Source organism: Macaca thibetana, chromosome 17, assembly GCF_024542745.1.
Source record: "Macaca thibetana thibetana isolate TM-01 chromosome 17, ASM2454274v1, whole genome shotgun sequence".
Classification (NCBI taxonomy): domain Eukaryota; kingdom Metazoa; phylum Chordata; class Mammalia; order Primates; family Cercopithecidae; genus Macaca; species Macaca thibetana.
In genome coordinates, this window is record NC_065594.1 from 52,682,090 (window position 1) to 52,699,744 (window position 17,655).

At 39.8% G+C, this 17,655-nt stretch overlaps 2 protein-coding genes across 8 annotated transcripts in view; one reads left to right on the forward strand and one right to left on the reverse strand.

Annotated features, from left to right (window-relative positions):
* Window positions 1–4,937, reverse strand: part of DIS3 (DIS3 homolog, exosome endoribonuclease and 3'-5' exoribonuclease) — a 29,754-nt gene extending 24,817 nt beyond the window's left edge. Inside the window, exons 1-4 of one of the 3 annotated variants that reach the window (XM_050766978.1) lie at window positions 4,196–4,937; window positions 3,438–3,595; window positions 812–1,005; window positions 49–122 (exon numbers count right to left, since the gene is read on the reverse strand). In XM_050766978.1, the coding sequence (XP_050622935.1) occupies window positions 49–122; window positions 812–1,005; window positions 3,438–3,595; window positions 4,196–4,423 (654 nt within the window). In that variant the 5' untranslated portion in view covers window positions 4,424–4,937. Of the gene's footprint in view, window positions 1–48; window positions 123–811; window positions 1,006–3,437; window positions 3,596–3,875; window positions 3,995–4,195 lie in introns of those variants that run through there. The other 2 variants (XM_050766980.1, XM_050766979.1) reach the window with 2 other exon arrangements.
* The window catches only part of PIBF1 (progesterone immunomodulatory binding factor 1), a 238,717-nt gene continuing 225,744 nt past the window's right edge, over window positions 4,683–17,655 (forward strand). For 4 of the 5 annotated variants that reach the window (XR_007720925.1, XM_050766981.1, XM_050766983.1 and 1 more), the window contains exons 1-3: window positions 4,845–4,943; window positions 6,010–6,308; window positions 17,388–17,488. Coding sequence is in view for 4 of the 5 variants with exons in the window: in XM_050766981.1 (XP_050622938.1) it covers window positions 6,057–6,308; window positions 17,388–17,488 (353 nt within the window). In the remaining variant the exon portion in view is untranslated. Of the gene's footprint in view, window positions 4,776–4,844; window positions 4,944–6,009; window positions 6,309–17,387; window positions 17,489–17,655 lie in introns of those variants that run through there. The other variant, XM_050766982.1, reaches the window with a different exon arrangement.

Here is a 17,655-nt window from a genome sequence, read left to right on the forward strand (position 1 = left end):
TATTTTAATATTTTTACTTTTCAAAAACAAAACAAAACAAAAACATACCACTTCTTCAGATAAACAAGCAAGACGATCTATGAGTTCAGGGTTAGCAGTTAGGCTCTTTACATATTCTTCACCTGAAAAAATAAGTTTATGTTGTTTTTGATAGTGCTTTTTTCCTTAGATATGAAAAAGATGGATAGTCTTGTTTGCGACAGTATACATGTCATTCTTTCATTCATTAAAAGACAGTCTCACTCTGTCTCTCAGGCTGGAGTGCAGCAGTGCAATGACACATCACTACAGCCTAGAATCCCTGGGCTCAAGCTATCTTCATGCCTTAGCCTCCTGAGTAGCTGGGACTATAGTTACACACTACCATGCATGGCTCTCTCTTTTTTTTTTTTTTTGTAGAGACATAGTCTTCCTATGTTGCCCAGGCTGGTCTTGAACGCCTGGTCTCAAGCAAGCCTCTTGCCCTGACCTCCCAAAGTGTTGGGATTACAGCACCTGGCCTCAATTTATTTAAGAAACAAAATCCAAAAATCTGTTGATGTGATCATGCCTAAAGCAGAGGCAGGCGTTCCAGTGTATTTATGAGATTTCATCGCTAAACCAGTTGCAAATACTGAGGGGAAAATTAACAACCACTGGGCACCACAACATATTTAGCTTAAAAACTATGTGAAATTTAAAAATACAAAAATATCACATGAAGTTACATAGGACTACGAAAATACTAAAGTGAACATCTGACTATAGGTCTGATGATTATTTTTCCACGTATTTGCAAACATGCACTAAGTACTTCTACATCTAGACTTACAAGTGAAAGCTGGTATTCCTTCTTCTACAGCTTTCTCTTTGTTTTTCCTGTCATTTGTTATGAAGATAACTTGCAGGTGGTTGTCTGCTGACATTTTCTTCAAATGTTCATTGTACCATTTTGCTGCTACTCGAATAGCTCTATCATTCCTGTCATTAGCATTTTCTCCCTGCTCTTGTTCTACATAGGTTTCTCTAAATGGAAAGGAAAGGAAAAAACGAAACAAAAGGAAATCAGTAGACACAAGGATATGTGAAAACTCTTAGCACATACATGCTTAACCACTAACCCAGAAAAAGTCAATGGTATATCTTTTCTCTGCAATGTATTCAGATGTACACCTCAGAGAAGAAATTAAGATTCCTATAATTAAGTTTTTAAGAAACAATTTGCTTGGAAAAGAAGAAAATTATGTTATTAATGGGACAAGAAAAAGACTAATAGAATTTCTTTTCCTAAAAAGAAAAATTCAAGATCAGAATTTATACTTTAGGTTGAGACACTAAGTAAGTTTGTTGAGATAAAATTATAATACAATTTCACAGGTCTGATAATCAGATTTCACTCACACTGTAGGTTAATAGCAATTTCTAAAAGCTACAAATAGTATAATTAGATCATTTTATAATCAGAATTCTACAGTCATTAATAAATAATGCATGTAAATTATCCATGGTAAACACTAATAGCTGAAGTTATGTAGAGACTGAAAAGCCAGGTGTATTAATAGATATTACATATTTCTTCTATCTAAACTCCCAAATGTCAATACATTCATCTATTTCTTTAAATCTGTTCATCAATGCCAGGTTTAAGTACAACAGCAAAGTTCACTACAATAGCTTCCAGTACTTAATGGTAATAGAGTTCAATTTTATAATTTGATTGATTTATATTAATAGTTTTAGAATTATTTTATTCCTCATCGTTGAATGCACTTGCTAATGCTTTTTTTTTTTTTTTTTGAAACAGAGTCTTGCTCTGCAGCTCAGGCTGGAGTGCAGTGGCACGATCTCAGCTTACTGCAACCTCTACCTCCGAGTTCAAGCGATCCTCCCAAATCAGCCTCGCAAGCAGCTGGGACTAGAAGCATGTACCACCACAACCAGCTAATTTGGCTAGGCTGGTCTGGAACTCCTGGCCTCAAGTGATCTGCCCATCTCAACCTCCCAAAGTGCCAGGATTACAGACATAAGCCACCACGCCCAGCTGCTAATGCTTAAAGCTTATCAGTGAAAGACAGAGTCATCAATTTTTGAATTGGTTTTAAAGGTGGGTCTTTCTGCACTGAAAAACAAGTGATGTTCCTATTTCTGGATTTCAAGGAGGTACTAACAATAAGAAGCCTACAAGGGCTTTACTGGTATTCTTTACAAGGACATTGAAGTTTGAAATATAAGAATCAAGAAAGTTGATAAATTAAGGTTTTTAAAAATGTGCATAATCTGATGGAATTTCATTACCAGAATCCTACACACTAATCCAATGGTTCTCAATTGAGTGAATTCGCTCCCCCAGGGCATTTTGCATCATTACAACTGAGTGGTGGTGGTGGTGGGGGTAAGGGGTGGTGATTCTGCCAAAGAGGCTAGGAACACTGTTAAACATCCTACAATGTATAAAACAGCCTTCCCACCACACACAAAAAAATTCAGTTCAAAATATCTATAATGCCAAGATTGAGAAGCCCTGATCCAATCCAATAAAAGTACCATAAATACCCATCATAGATTATTTACGTAATATAACATAATAGGCAATATCTTATTTTCTGAGACCACACACTGAGTTCAAAGGTCTTGAATCTAAAAGCACAACAAAGAATTCTATTCCTGGCCAGGCGTGGTGGCTCATGCCTGTAATCCCAGGACTTTGGGAGGCTGCGGTGGGCAGATCACGAGGTCAGGAATTTGAGACCCGCCTGACCAACATGGTGAAACCCTGTCTCTACTAAAAAAACAAAAATTAGCCGGGCATAGTGGTACCTGCCTGTAATCCCAGCTACTCAGGAGACTGAGGAAGGAGAAACGCTTGAACTTGGGAGGTGGAGGTTGCAGTGAGCCGAGATCATGCCATGCACTCCAGCCTAGGCGGCAGAGTGAGACTGTGTCTCAAAAAAAAAAAAAAAAAAAAAAAGAATTATATTCCTTAACCTAATCTTGCTCAATGTAATCTGCTGCAAAGTATTAAACTTTTTAAAAGACCATTAAGAATAAATATACTTTCTATTTCTAAACAAAATAGAAACTTCACAAACTCATACATTTCATTGCCCTGTTCTTCACATTATATGGCATTCCAGGAACTTAGGCAAATCTCATCTTCCAAGATTCTACGGTCTAACTCAAGCTAAAACCAATTCAAAATGAAAACATTTTAGAAATAAAATTACCTACTGTAGTCTAGGAGTCAGCAGGCCTTGGTTTTAGGCTTGAGCCCATCAATGCCTGTGTGACCTTAGAGATTCACTTAGCATTATCTTCTGCACAGCGATGTAAGAATCAAATAGGGTATGAAATCTATCACTTATCTACTGACAATGTCACAAATTACTCACAGGAACCCTCTTTCCAATTTAGCTAATTCTGTGGTTTCCTGATATTTAACTTAGCAATATTCCTCCTACCTATGGTGCTCATTAGTGAAAGTATAGAAATGCTTCTCTTGGTTATTAGTCACATCTCGGATACGTTTATATACGGGGGCACTGCGATTTCTCACTTCTTGAAGAACTGTTTGTAGCACAATTACATTCCTGATGGCAGGGTCCTCAAGAACATCAATCTTAAAAAAAGAAAGTAAGTTAATTTTTCCTATATTCATTTGTAAGTAGTTTCTGTCAAACACAAAATCCCGTTTTATGTTGGGCATAAATACTTTATGTTTTAAATACACTGAATAAGTTAAGCCAAGAAGCTATTTGGCTATAGAAAACAATAGTCACTAAATCCTTCAGATCTATTTAAAAAGCACACTTAAACAGACCAATGCAAGACTTCGTAGAATTAAGGGTATTAATAAAGAAATACGTTGGCTCACATAGTTTTTGTTCGTAGGCACTTACAAGCTGCCTGGGAGTCGCAGGCTGGAGGCCACAGAAGCCCAGGTCCCCAGCCTCCAGGCACTTACAATCTAAGGCAGAAGAGACACCAGGAGTTAGAAAAATAACGTGTCTAAAATACGACTCCAAGAACTACATTTTTTAAAGCACAAGGAAAAGAACCTCGGCCTGCGGAACAGGCAGCTTGGGTCCTCAGGGGGTTTCCCTTCCCCTAGATCTGAGACACTGCCAAAGACCCTCCTCCCTGAGCCTCAGTTTCCCTACGTGTCATATCCCCTTGTCCCGGTGGGGCCTCGCTGTCCGCGGTTCGCCCGCCCACGCACCTGGTGCAGTAACACATTAGTGTCAGGCAGCAAGTAGTGCGGCTGCGGGCAGAGGCTGCTCGCCGGGTCGTGGGGCTGCGGCTCCAGGGCCGGCCCCTCGTGCGCCCCGCCACACGCTGCGCACCCGGGCGCACCGCAGCCGATGTCGTCTCGCAGGTAGTGCTCGCGCACGATCTTCATCACGCCGCCCGCCCGGGTCTTTTTTAAGAACGTCTTGGACTTGAGCATCTTGCCTCGCCGCGCAGAATCCTAACCCCAGCAGTGCTCTTCCAGCAAAACGCTTCAAGCTAGGACACAACTATGCCTCATCCAGAAGTCCTCTCTTTTCCGTTCCTGGATATTAGTAACACTTCTCGCGGGAAATGTCGAGACAAAAGTTGATTGGCTCTCTGACGGCCGCGATTGGGCGAAAGTGAGGAGGGGCGACAAAGCAAGGCGAGGAGCCATTTCCGCCCGTAGCCTAGGCGGGGCTCGCTTCTGGACTCCACCTCCCATCGTGTATTGCTTTCCGCGCCTCGGAACATCCGGGAGAGCTGACTTCCGGCGGCTTGTGGGAGTGCTGCTTCTATCGTCCTTACGGGTGCGGAGATGGTTGTCTTGGTTACTGGTCCTAACGGTCCCCTGTCCTGAAATCCCTTGTTGAGGGCCTGCAACCTTGAGCTTCCGACTGGAGACGCCTTTGGTCCCTCGAAGTATCTGCACTGGCCGCTGGTCAAGCGTTCAGTGTGGAGTAATTGACTCTTTCGAGGTAACTAGCGACTAGCATCCCTTTGCCGCGTGGGGCAAGGAATCCCCCGACCTGCCAAGTTTGGGGCTTAATTTTCGCGCTGAGTGTGTAGGCAGTCTCCGTTTCGGGTCCTTTGTAATCGAGGAGAGGATTTGTCTTTGAATTCACTTTTTCTTACCCATTTCCCTTCAAAAAGGAGGGAGGCCCATCTTAGTATAGTTCTCGCTGTTTCCACTCCATACACCTTTCCTTATCATTCAGTTTAGAAAAACTGAAATATTTAATAGCATAATTTGTTATATCATGAGGTATTAAAACAAGGTAGTTGCTAACATTCTTATGAAAGAGTAAGAAGTTATATTTAGAATTTCTTTAACTTTTGTTATATCCTGTTGTTTTCATTCTGCTATCTATAAAAAATGTTTTTGTCTCCCTGTTTTCCCTATTTAAAAAACTTTCAGTGATGACTCATTGCCTATAGAATAAAATCCAACCATATTTTGACATTATGAGGCCCTCCAGTCTTGATCGTTGAGGGGGGTGTGTGTGTGTGTGTGTGTTTTGGGGGTGGGGGGGAATGGAAGGAGTAACTATTCCAAGACTTGGCTTTATTTTTTTACTTCCACTCACGTATCGTTAATAACTGCATGATTTCTCCTCTTTACTATGCCTGTCCAAGTCTTTCAAGAGTCTAAGTGCTACCTCCGTGTAACCTTTCTCTGACCAACTCAGTCGTGATTTCTGTTATCTTTGAGCATGTGTTGCTCTTAGTAGTGCCATTCTTGATTATAATGGGCTTTTTTCTTCATCTTGTACATTTCTTTGTTTCGTCCAAATAAGATTCCTCCCCCCAGGAACTGTTGTTTTTTGTTTGTTTGTTTTGTTTCTTTAAAGTTCCTCGAAGACTTGAGTTCGTAGTAGGAATTAATGTGTTTGATTTGAGCACTAACTTACTGCAATAATCTTTTCTAGATTAGGGGTGCACTAAATTGCCTAATATTTATTTAAGGAACCCTTAGTCTCTCTTCAATACGGTCCATGATTTCTGCAGTTAATTTTTAAATTAATGTTGTTTTTTAACCTACAGAATACTAAAATCGAATTAGAGAAGAAAACTGATCCATAATAATAAAAATGTCTCGAAAAATTTCAAAGGAGTCAAAAAAAGTGAACATCTCTAGTTCTCTAGAATCTGAAGATATTAGTTTAGAAACAACAGTTCCTACGGACGATATTTCCTCATCAGAAGAGCGAGAGGGTAAAGTCAAAATCACCAGGCAGCTAATTGAACGAAAAGAACTACTTCATAATATTCAGTTACTAAAAATTGAGCTATCCCAGAAAACTATGATGATCGACAATTTGAAAGTGGATTATCTTACAAAGGTAAGATCAGGTTTAAATTTTGTTTTCTGTATGCTTTATTGTCTTCAAATGGCAGGTAAATAAGAATTAAATACACACACACATTATCTGAACTTGAAATGATACATTTATGTTTCTTGACAAGTATAGCCTTTAAATAATTTTGGTGTTCATAGAAGTAGAGAATAGAATGGTGGTTACCAAGGGCTGATGTGGTTGGGGTAAAGGAGGATTGGGGAGATGTTGGTCAAAGGATACATTATTACAGTTGAATAGGAGGAATACATTCAAGAGATCTATTGTGCAGCATGGTGACTATAGTTAATGACATTGTAATCTTGAAAAATACATCAGATGTTAAGTGTTCTCATTACTAAAATAACTATGTGAAGTAGAACATTTGTTAATTAGCTAGAGTTAACCATTTCACAATGTACATATATTTCAAAACATTATGTTGTACCTGACAAATACAGTTTTATCTGTCAGTTGGATCACCTGAGGTCAGCAGTTTGAGACCAACCTGGCCAACATTGTGAAACCCCAGCTCTACTGAAAAAAAAAAAAAAAGCCAGCCGTGATGGCAGGTGCCTGTAATCCCAGCTGCTCAGGAGTCTTGAAGCGGGAGGCTGAGGCAGGAGAATCGCTTGAGCCCAGGAGGTGGAGTTTGCAGTGAGCCACGATCGCGCCGCTGCACTTCAGCCTGGGCAACAGAGCAAGACTATCTCAAAAACTAATAATAATAATAATAATTGGAGGCCGGATGCAGTGGCCAACACCGGTAATCCCAGCACTTTGGATGCTGAGGCCAGTGGATTGCTGTCAAGCTCAGGAGTTCGAGACCACCCTGGGCAACATGGTAGACCACCTTGCTACTAAAAAAATAAAATAAAATAAAATAAAATAGCCCTGCATGGTGGTGCTCCACCTATGGGTCCCGCTACTCCCGAGGCTGAGGCAGGAGAATCACTTGAATCCAGGGGCAGAGATTACAGTGAGCTGAGGTCGTGTCACTGCACTCCAGCCTGAGTGACAGAGCAAGACCCTAGCTCAAAATGATAATAATTTGAATATTGAAATATGGAGTGATTTAAAGGTAGATATGGATTAATTACTTTTGTAGACTCAGTTTTAAAAATCTAGCACATATGAGGTATATTTTCTCTTTTTTTTTTTTTTTTTTTTTTGAGACAGTCTTGCTCTGTCACCCAGGCTGGAGTGCAGTGGCGCAATCTGGGCTCATTGCAACCTCTGCCTCTTGGGTTCAAGCAATTCTCCTGCCTCAGCCTCCCACATAGCTGGGATTACAGGTGCTCACCACCACGCCCGGGTAATTTTTTTTGTATTTTTAGTAGGGATGGAGTTTCACCATGTTGGCCAGGCTGGTCTGGAACTCCTGACCTCAGGTAATCCACCCATCTCGGCCTCCCAAAGTGGAAGTATATTTCCTTAGATGTATTTTCTTACCATGTTGTTTGCTACTTCATTTAGCACTAACTGATATGACTGATTTGATAGGGAGAATCAAAATTACAATTTTTTTTTTTTCCTGAGATAGAGTCTAATTCTGTTGCCCAGGTTGGAGTGCAGTGGTGTGACCTCGGCTCGCTGCAACCTCCTCCTCCCAGATTCAAGTGATTCTCCTGCCTCAGCCTCCTGAGTAGCTGGGATTACAGGCGCCTGCCACCATGCCTGGCTAATTTTTGTATTTTTAATAGAGACAGGGTTTTTTGCCGTGTCGGCCAGGCTGATCTCGAACTCCTGGCTTTACGTGATCCGCCTCCCTCTGCCTTCCAAAGTGCTGGGATTACAGGCGTGAGCCACCGCACCTGACCAGCCAAAATTATAATTATCTTTGCTCTGGAAATTTGGTTTCTTTGGTACATTTCTTTTGCTACATACTGTGTCTGTCTATTTTATAGTTACTTTGTCATAATAAGATGCATAAATTCAGATTCCATAATCATTAGCAAACGATGTTTGCCATACAAATTAAAGATGTTCTAGTCATTGTTTTTTGTCCTTGTGTGGTTATCGACAGTTATAGGATTTGATGTAAGATTTATAAAGTTGTCACTAGCTATGAGTACTTTACAGCGATTTCAGAAAGACCAAAGAGTTCTTTCCTACTGTCACTGAGAACATCTTTGCTTTCCCATGGTAAACCCATCATCTTTCCTCTTGGTCCAGCTCTTTCTACCTGCACATTTTATTGTTTCACTTAGACTATCTCACTTGATAAGTCTGTCCCCTATTTTAGTTCTTGACTATGTATGCCAACTTACTTCAGTATCCTGCCACTGAAAAATTTCTTGATCATGCCTCTCATAGTTACCCAAAGCCTCAATCTTGATGAAGTAAAGGACCAGTTTAGGTAAACTTTTAAAAAATACACGAATGGCTAACATTTATTGAGTGCTTATGCTGTGCCAGACATTGTTCTAAGAACCTTTAAGTGTTGCCTCATTTAAGCCTCATAGCAACCCTGTGAAAGATAGGTACTTTTAGGGGAGGAGGCTTTCCCTGAACCATTATATTAAATGAATCATACAGTAAGTTAGATAGTACCGGTTACTTAGTGTCTTAGTCCATTTGGTCAGCTATAACAAAATACCATAGACTGGGTAGCTTATAAACAACAAAAATTTATTTTGCACAGATCTGGAAGCAAGACAGTCCAAGATAAGGGTGCTCATATGGTAAGGTTCTGATGGGGGCACTCTCCCAGGTTGCATACTTCTTACTGTGTCCTCCTATGGCACAAAGGTAAGCTGGCTCTCTGGGATCACTTTTATAAGGGCACTAATCCCAACAATGAGGGTTCTACCCTTATAACCTAATCATCCCAAAGGCCCCCACTTCCTGCTACTCACATTGGTGATTAGGTTTCAATATACGAATTTTGAGGGGACACAGAAAATAAGTCCACAGTAAGTATTAGCTGTTGTTGTTATCAACTAACATAGTATCCTTATCTGTTTCATCCCTTTCATTTTCTGTGCCTTTTATGGCCATCAGACTGAATTTGTTTGTTATTTGTGAATAGACTATGAGGTCCGTGAGGACAAGGATGTTTTTGTATTCATGGTTGTATTTCCAGCACTTAGAACAGCGCCTGCCACAAAATAAGTGCCCAGCTGTTTTTTAAATGAATGACTGAACCCCATTTTGCTCAGATAAAACAAAACCACTAGGTGGTTAATAGCATACCCAAGGCCATTCAGATGAAAGTGATAGAACCAGACAGGATTCAAACCTAGGAGGTCTAAAGCCTATACTCTACACAAGTGAAGCTCCAAACACTTTCTTTTAGGTACCATATACAGTCACCTCCCTAGTCTCGGTCACTTGGTAGTTTATCCACGCATCCAGTGGTTTCCCATCCGTATTCCCTTACTCTTTTTGCATTTCACGTGAACTCCATCTACCGTCACCTCTCCAGATCTTTGGTGCAACTCATTGAATCAACCTGAGGTTATCTCCCACTCATTAATTCACCCACTCAGTCAGCAAATATTTTATTAAGTGCCGCCTATATGCCATATCCAGACTTACATTTTATTCGGCCACCTCTTTTATTATTTGTCTTCAGCTTGCATTATGCTTGGTTGTCAACGGCTTTGCTTCTTTTTAGGTGTAAGCTTTATATTATAGAAATGTTGGCTGATTCGTGACAGGCTCTCTAGTGTAACAAATCCAAATTACAGTTCTAGGTGCACACAGTTTGGGTTTTGAATTACAGCCTTACTAAATTCCTTAACTTGTTTATTCCCTGAATTCCTATAAACTGATAATAGTATTTATTCCATGGAATTATTGGGAGGATTTATCAATGTATGTAAGCTCATACATGCCTGGTATATACTAATAATATACTTACTATTTACATATTATTTTATTTGTAGCTGTACTTACTCAGCACAGTATTATTATTTTTCTACTTCCATGGTGCTTAATGTAGTTTTGTTGTGGTTTTCTAGTTTGGCTGAAAATGAGGAAGATTAAATTAGTCATTTTCCTGAGTTTGACACATAATCATCATTGATCCCTGGAAGGCCACTGTTTATCTAATGTATTTATTCTTTTTATTCCTATAGCTCATTCCCTTCTTCTGTTTCTTAATGCAAACATTTTAATGTTTTGTTTACGTGTATTGAGAATGTGTATCTTTTATTTTAACTTTACAGAAAGGTAAATTGTATGCTTTGTTTTTGTTCTCATCTCTTTTTCTACTCAGCACTGTTTTTGAAATTATCTGTTACTTTGTGTACATCTAGTCCTTTGCTTCCAACTGTTATATAATTTTTGTGTGCATCTACCAGTCTATCTACTCCTACATTGCTAGGCATCCAGATTGCCTCCAGCTCCTTGCCAACACATGCAGCATTAGACATTTCTCTTCTGGACCTCTGTGAGCATGTTTTGACATATATAAACGTCTGCTTCATTTAAGTGTACTGCCAGGTTCTCTCCAAAATAGCTATCCTGCTGTATATTAGTGGAGTTTTTTCTCTATCAAATGAGCACTCAGGATTTTCTGCTTGAAGACCCCTTAGGAATAAGATGTTTGCTCTCAAATATATCAAGAAATACCTATTGTAGAGTTAGCCTTCCATAATTTATTGAACCTAAAGCACCTCTATTGTAAGATTCATCATTACATGCATTGCTAAGGTTAAAAACTGCCAGTTGAATTATTAAGTGCCTTAGATTGTAAAATGCATTCCAATTTTAGAGATGTTACAATGTGAGAAAGTGTAGGTCTAGAGTTGATGAAAGAATATTTTTAAAATATTAAAGAATATGTATATGTGCATTGTGTGTGTGTGTGTATGTGTGTGTGTGTGTGTATATATATATATATATAAACAACCCCTGGGAATACCACCTTAGACAGGCAAACAGCACTACACACATTACATATATATTTTTCACTTATTTATGTATAAATGAGTATGTGACATATTTCTTTTTATGTTTTGAAATAACACCTTTATTCGTATGTGTTATTATATGTTTAGTTATGTCTTGTCTTTTGTCTGTATGTGTGAAGCACTCCAGATGAACAGAAAGTGCTACACTGTTTCTTGTGAGCCTTGATTCTAAAGCTAGTACACTCCACTGCATTTTGTCTCTCTGGTCGATTGTGAGGACTCAGAAGTATATTGGACTCCTGGTGTTAGACCTATTTGTTTTTTGGTGTTTCAGTGAGGTCCAGCTCTAGAAGAAAGCAAAGAAAGTTCATGGGATATTTTGAAATGAACAGGGCCCCCAAAATCCTAATGGATCTGGTAACACCATGTGGTCTTTGGTTCAAATCTGTCTGGTCACAGCCTCTCTGAATTTTTAAGCAAAGAAGAAAGGGGCTCAATTTGGTAGTGCCGCCATATACTTTTTTCTTTTAATTTTTTTTTTTTTTTTTTGAGACGGAGGCTCACTCTATCGCCCAGGCTGGAGTGCAGTGACATGATAGCAGCTCACTACAACCTTCACCTCCTGTGTTCAAGCGATTCTTGTGCCTCAGCCTCCCGAGTAACTGGGACTGCAGGCCCGCACCACCACGCCCAGCTAATTTTTGTATTTTTGGTAGAGATAGGGGTTTCACTATGTTGGCCAGGCTGGTCTTGAACTCCTGGCCTCAAGCGATCCACCCTCTTCGGCTTCCCAAAGTGCAGGTGTGAAGCCACTGCACCCAGCCATGCCATACACTTTTTAGCCTGGGCAGGAAACCTAAAGCCTAGGTCTTGAAAGAATGGTATTTTTAGTTGGTCATTCATTCACCAAGGCTTATTGAGCATCATTTGCTAACATTATGAAAAATACATTTTCCTCACTAGACTATAACTCCATGATAATGGTTGGAAGTCACAGGAAAGGTAGATTTCTGCTCAACGTAAGCCTGTTACTGCTATTAACATTGAAATGGCCTTATCTTAAGTTTCTGAGCTTCCTGTCATTGGAAGCATTTAAGTAGTCCTGAATAGTCAACTGTTAATAAATAATATAGATATTTCTATTTTGGAAAGAGATTGAACCAACTGCCCAGGGCTTCAGGGATTAAGTTCAGCAGTTAATACCAGAGACTTGGAAAATGGTGATTGCTGGTAACAGAGACCTAGAAACCATGGCTTAAGCAAGAGAAGGATTTTGTTTCTTTGGTATAACAAAAATCCAAAAATAGGTAATTTAGTAGACCTCATATGATTACTCCTTGATCACATTAGGAACCCAGGCTCATTTCTACCTCAGCTATTTTTAACACGCGCTTTTCACCTGAAATCATAAGATAGCTCATCTGCCTCCAATAGTGTGTACATGTAACAGACAATAATAAGGAGAAGAGTAGTGGAAAAGGGGGCATGTGCCAAGTGAGTCAATCCTCTTTAAAGAGTTCTTCCAGAAGTTCAAGCCAGTGGCCTCAATTGACTAATATTAAATAGCATGACCACCCCTTCCTACACAGGATGGGAAGCTAACTGGACATGTTGTTACTAATAAAAACCAGAGTATGTTAGAAAGAAGGGAAGGTTTGATGTTGGGAGGCAAGTAAGTTTTTTCTTCCACCCATCAAAATCTTTTCAGTTAGAAAATATTTGAATCTAATGTGTCCCACTCCATTATGGCAGCAATACAAATGTTTATGGATACATGGCTTTATGTACTAGGAATAGTCTTGGCCATATTCATTTGATTTCTCCATGTCTAAAAACAGAACAAGCAGATCCAGGAAAACTTTAAAAGCACTTCCCACTCAGCTGCTTGTTAACTGAAAGAATGTAAAAAAGCTACTCAGAAGAGTAGCTATTCGGGCCAAACTTCCTGATACTAGAGAATTGTTAGCTTTGCACTTTTATTTCCATCTATTCCTGCCTAGATTTCCTTCCTTATTGTACTTCTTTATTCCTTTCCTCTTCTCTGTTCTTGCCTTTCAAATTTTTAGACAGGGTCTCACTGTGTTACCCAGGCTGGAGTGTGGTGGCATGATCACAGCTAACTGCAGCCTCAAATTCCTGGGCTCAAGCAATCCTCTCATCTCAGTCTTTTGAGCAGCTGAGACTATAGGCGTGCACCACCACACCCAGCTAATTTTTTTTATTTTTTGTAGAAATAGGGTCTCACTATGTTGCACAGGCTAGTCTCAAACTCCTGGCTTCAAGCAGTCCTCCCACGTTGGCCCCCCAAAGTGCTAAGTTTACAGCTTGAGCCACAGAATTGAGTTCTTTCAATTTTTTAAATGCCCCAAACTCTTTTTGTTTATGTCATTAGAGATCTGTGGGTTCCTTATTACCTGGGAAATGGATGCATTTCCCAGCTTGTCCCTGAGGTATGGGAGTTAATTTAGAAGTTAATTGAAATTGTAAAAGTTGAAACCCTGAAAAAAATGTGGTTTTTTTTGTTTTGTTTTTTGTTTTTTTTTCCTTGTGATACAGGTTGTTTCTTATCTGAAATGCTTGGGACCAGAAGTATTTCAGATTTTTGAATTTCTTTTTTTAAATTTGGGAATATTTGTGTTACACCAGTTGAGCATCCCAGATCTGAAAATCTGAAATCCAAAATGGCCCACTGAGCATTTCCTTTGAGTGTCATAGTGACGCTCAAAAAGTTTCAGACTTTGGAGCATTCTGAATTTCAGATTTTAGGGTTTGGGATGCTCAACATATAGCAGTATCCTTGATTTGGGAAATAGTAATTATGAAGAATGTGTTTATTTTATATTTTATTTTGATTTAAGTTATTTATTGAGATGTTGCTGGATGTATGCCAATGAATATGACAAAGGTCCTCTTTTTTATGGCCAAGACAGAAAATATTTTACGCTTTATAGGCTACCTATGCCCCATCAGATTTTCCTCATGGGCTGGATTTAGCCCATCACCATTTTTTAACTCTTGCTTTAGACTATAGTCAGAAAAGCTATTGGCAAATTTTAGCAGTTAGAGTTACATGTCCTGATTTCTGTATTCAAAATGGCACTAAAATAATAGACTAAGGGCAGACAAGACAGAAGCAGAAGAGTTATTAGGTTGTTGCCTAATGTTAGATTCCTGTTTTTGGCTTATTTAACTGGGGCCATTTATAAGAATGGAAGGCTGGGAGAAAACTGATCTGGGAGGGAAAATACATTAATAAGTTCAGTTTTGAAGATGTAACTTATAGATTCCTAAATGTAATTGTCAGTTAGAGTTTAGGAGGCATCCATCACACACACACACAAACTCACACAGATAGGAGTCCATCACATACACACTCTTAGGTAGGTAGGTAGGTAGGTAGGTAGGTAGATAGATAGATAGATAGATAGATAGATAGATAGATAGATAGATAGATAGAAAGAAAGAAATATACATCAGCATATAGGTGACACCTCAAGCCATGGGTTTGTATGATATTTCCTAGGGAGAATAGAGGGCTATAAAGTAAGTCAAAAGGGTAGTCCAACATTCAGAAATGATGTAGCGGAAGAGAAACCAGCTGAGGAGCCTAGAAAGCTTAAGAGTATTTAGTGAGTTAATAAAATTAGAGAAGAGTATCATGGAAGCTAAAAGAGAGTGCAAGCCATGCTGTCAAATAAGATAAATATGTAGGAAAAAACAATGGACAGGGCATTATGGATTCTAACAAGAATAGTTTCACTGGAATAGTATGGGGTAAAAACTATATTGCAGTTTTGCTCTGAAGACCAACAGAGAAATGGTGCTGTAGCAAAGAGAATGATGTGATCAAGGGAGCATTTGCTTGGCGATAGAATGATTCGGTAGAGAAGAGGGACTTGACGATGCAAGAGGAGGGGTTCACTTGCATATATTATGGGTTGGCTGTGAAATTCATCTATTTTTGTTTGTTTGTTCATTTGTTTTAGACAGAGTCTCGCTCTGTTGCCCAGGCTGGAGTGCAGTGGCACCATCTCGGCTCACTGGAAGCTCCACCGCCCGGGTTCAAGTGATTCTCCTGCCTCAGCCTCCCGAGTAGCTAGGACTCCACCTCGCCCGGCTAATTTTTTGTATTTTTAGTAGAGACAGGGTTTTACCATGTTAGCCAGGATGGTCTCGGTCTCCTGACCTCATGATCCGCCCACCTCAGCCTCCCAAAGTGCTGGGATTGCAGGTGTGAGCCACCGCACCCGGCCTGAAATTCATGTATTTTAAGGGGCAAACAGTAATTGTCTTGGTTGAAGCAAAGGGAATAAGGAATTTTCTAAATAGACTAAGAGCAAAATCCAAGTGCTTGAGAAAGCACAGCATACTTGGGGGATGGCAAACACTTATTTGGGCTGAAATGGAGTTTCCTTTTAAGCTCGCGACAAAAGTGGTTGACTAGATCAAGAAATACCACAGTATTACGCCACTGTGTTTAGAATTTATTCTGAAGACAGGATCCTCTGAAGAATTTAAAACTAGGAAAATAATTTGTTTTTTTGAAACGGAGTCTTGCTCTGTCACCCAGGCTAGAGCGCAGTGGTGCCATCTCGGCTCACTACAACTTCCGTCTCCCAGCTTCAAGTGATTCTCCTGCCTCAGCCTCCTGAGTAGATGGAGCTACAGGGGCCCACCACCACACCCAGCTAATTTTTGTATTTTTTTTAGTAGAGATGGAGTTTCACCATGCTGGCCAGTCTGATCTTGAACTCCTGACCTCAAGTGATCCGCCCACCTTGGCCTCCCAAAGTGCTGGGATTACAGGCCTGAGCCACCGCACCCAGCAGAAAATAAATTTTTGAGCATTTTTTAAACATAAGATAAAGGAATATAGATTTGGAGACTGACAAAACTGGTGGCAGGAGGCCGGACGCGGTGGCTCACGCCTGTAATCCCAGCACTTTGGGAGGGTAAGGTGGACTGATCACTTGAGGTCAGGAGTTCGAGCTTGGCCAACATGGCAAAATCCCTTCTCTACTAAAAATACAAATATTAACTGGGTGTGGTGGGGCCTGGCTGTAATCCCGGCTACTGGGGAGGCTGCAGCAGGAGAATCACTTGAGCCTGGCAGGAGGAGGTGGCAGTGAGCCAAAGTTGTACCACTGCACTCTTGCCTGGGTGACAGAGTGAGACCCCATCTCAAAAAACAAACACAAAAACTGAAGGCAGGAAAACCAATGAAGAAGCTCTTATAATAGTCCAGGTGAGAGATGATAAGGGTCTAACTGAAGACTTTTCAGTAGGTATTAAAGAGGATGATACTGTTTTGACAGCTATTCATGAAGTAAACTCAACAACAAAATACTGATTTCTGATCAGAATCAGGAGTTAGGGAGAACTAAGGTATCAAACACGAGTCAGGTTTTTTTGTGCTTTTTTTGTTGTTGTTGTTGTTGCTTTAGAGGCCGGAGATACGGGGAATACAGGATTAGGTGAGGTTGATTATTCCTTTTGTTTTGGATGTTTATAGCATCACCTTTGTGATGATCCATTGAAGATGTGCAGTAGTCAGATACATAGATCTGGAATATAAATTCAGTGCCTGCCGTGGAAATAATTACTCGAGCAAGGCACCAACATGAAATCCCAGTGGTCAGTGAGCTTCTCAGTGAGAATGAATTAAGAGAGAGGGAAAAAAAAAAGTCTTAATGACAGCTTGACCAAAAAAAAATTTATGAGGCAGCAGTTTCAAACTATAGCATAACAGTCTTTGTGGATACAACCATTTTTAAAAAATCTCAACCCTATTTTGTGTTCTGTTATTGTTGTTTTGAGATAGGGCCTCTCTCTGTTGTCTAGGCTGTAGTGCAGTGGCAAGATTATGGCTCACTGCAGCCTCAATCTCCTGGGCTCAAGCAATCCTCATACCTCAGCCTCTGAAGTAGTTGGGACTATAGGCACACACCACCACATGCAGCTAATTTTAAAAAATTGTTTTGTAGAGATGAGGTCTCACATTGTTGCCCAGGCTGGTCTCGAACTCCTGGGCTCAAGTAAGCCTCTCATCTTGGCCTCCCGAAGTGCTGGAATTATAGGCGTGAGCCCCTGTGCCTGGTGCCTTTATCCATTTTTAGCCTGTTTCTTTTAAGTGTCTTTAAAATATGTTTATTATTGAAACTGAAATTTTTTCTTTATGACAAATTTGAAAATTGAACATGTAATTGATCTTTTTCTCTTTATTAAGATTGAAGAGTTGGAGGAGAAACTTAATGACGCACTTCACCAGAAGCAGCTACTAACATTGAGATTAGACAACCAATTGGCTTTTCAACAGAAAGACGCCAGGTAAGAAACGTTTTTTTAAAAAAACGATATCTAGTTAGCAATTAAAAGTAATTTTATTGCCTGTTCATGTTTGTGATTGTAAGCTAAAATAGAGAAATTTTAAGTCAGAGATAGCAAAAATTTTTACACCTAGACCACAAAAAAAGTAGGATACTTGATACAATACA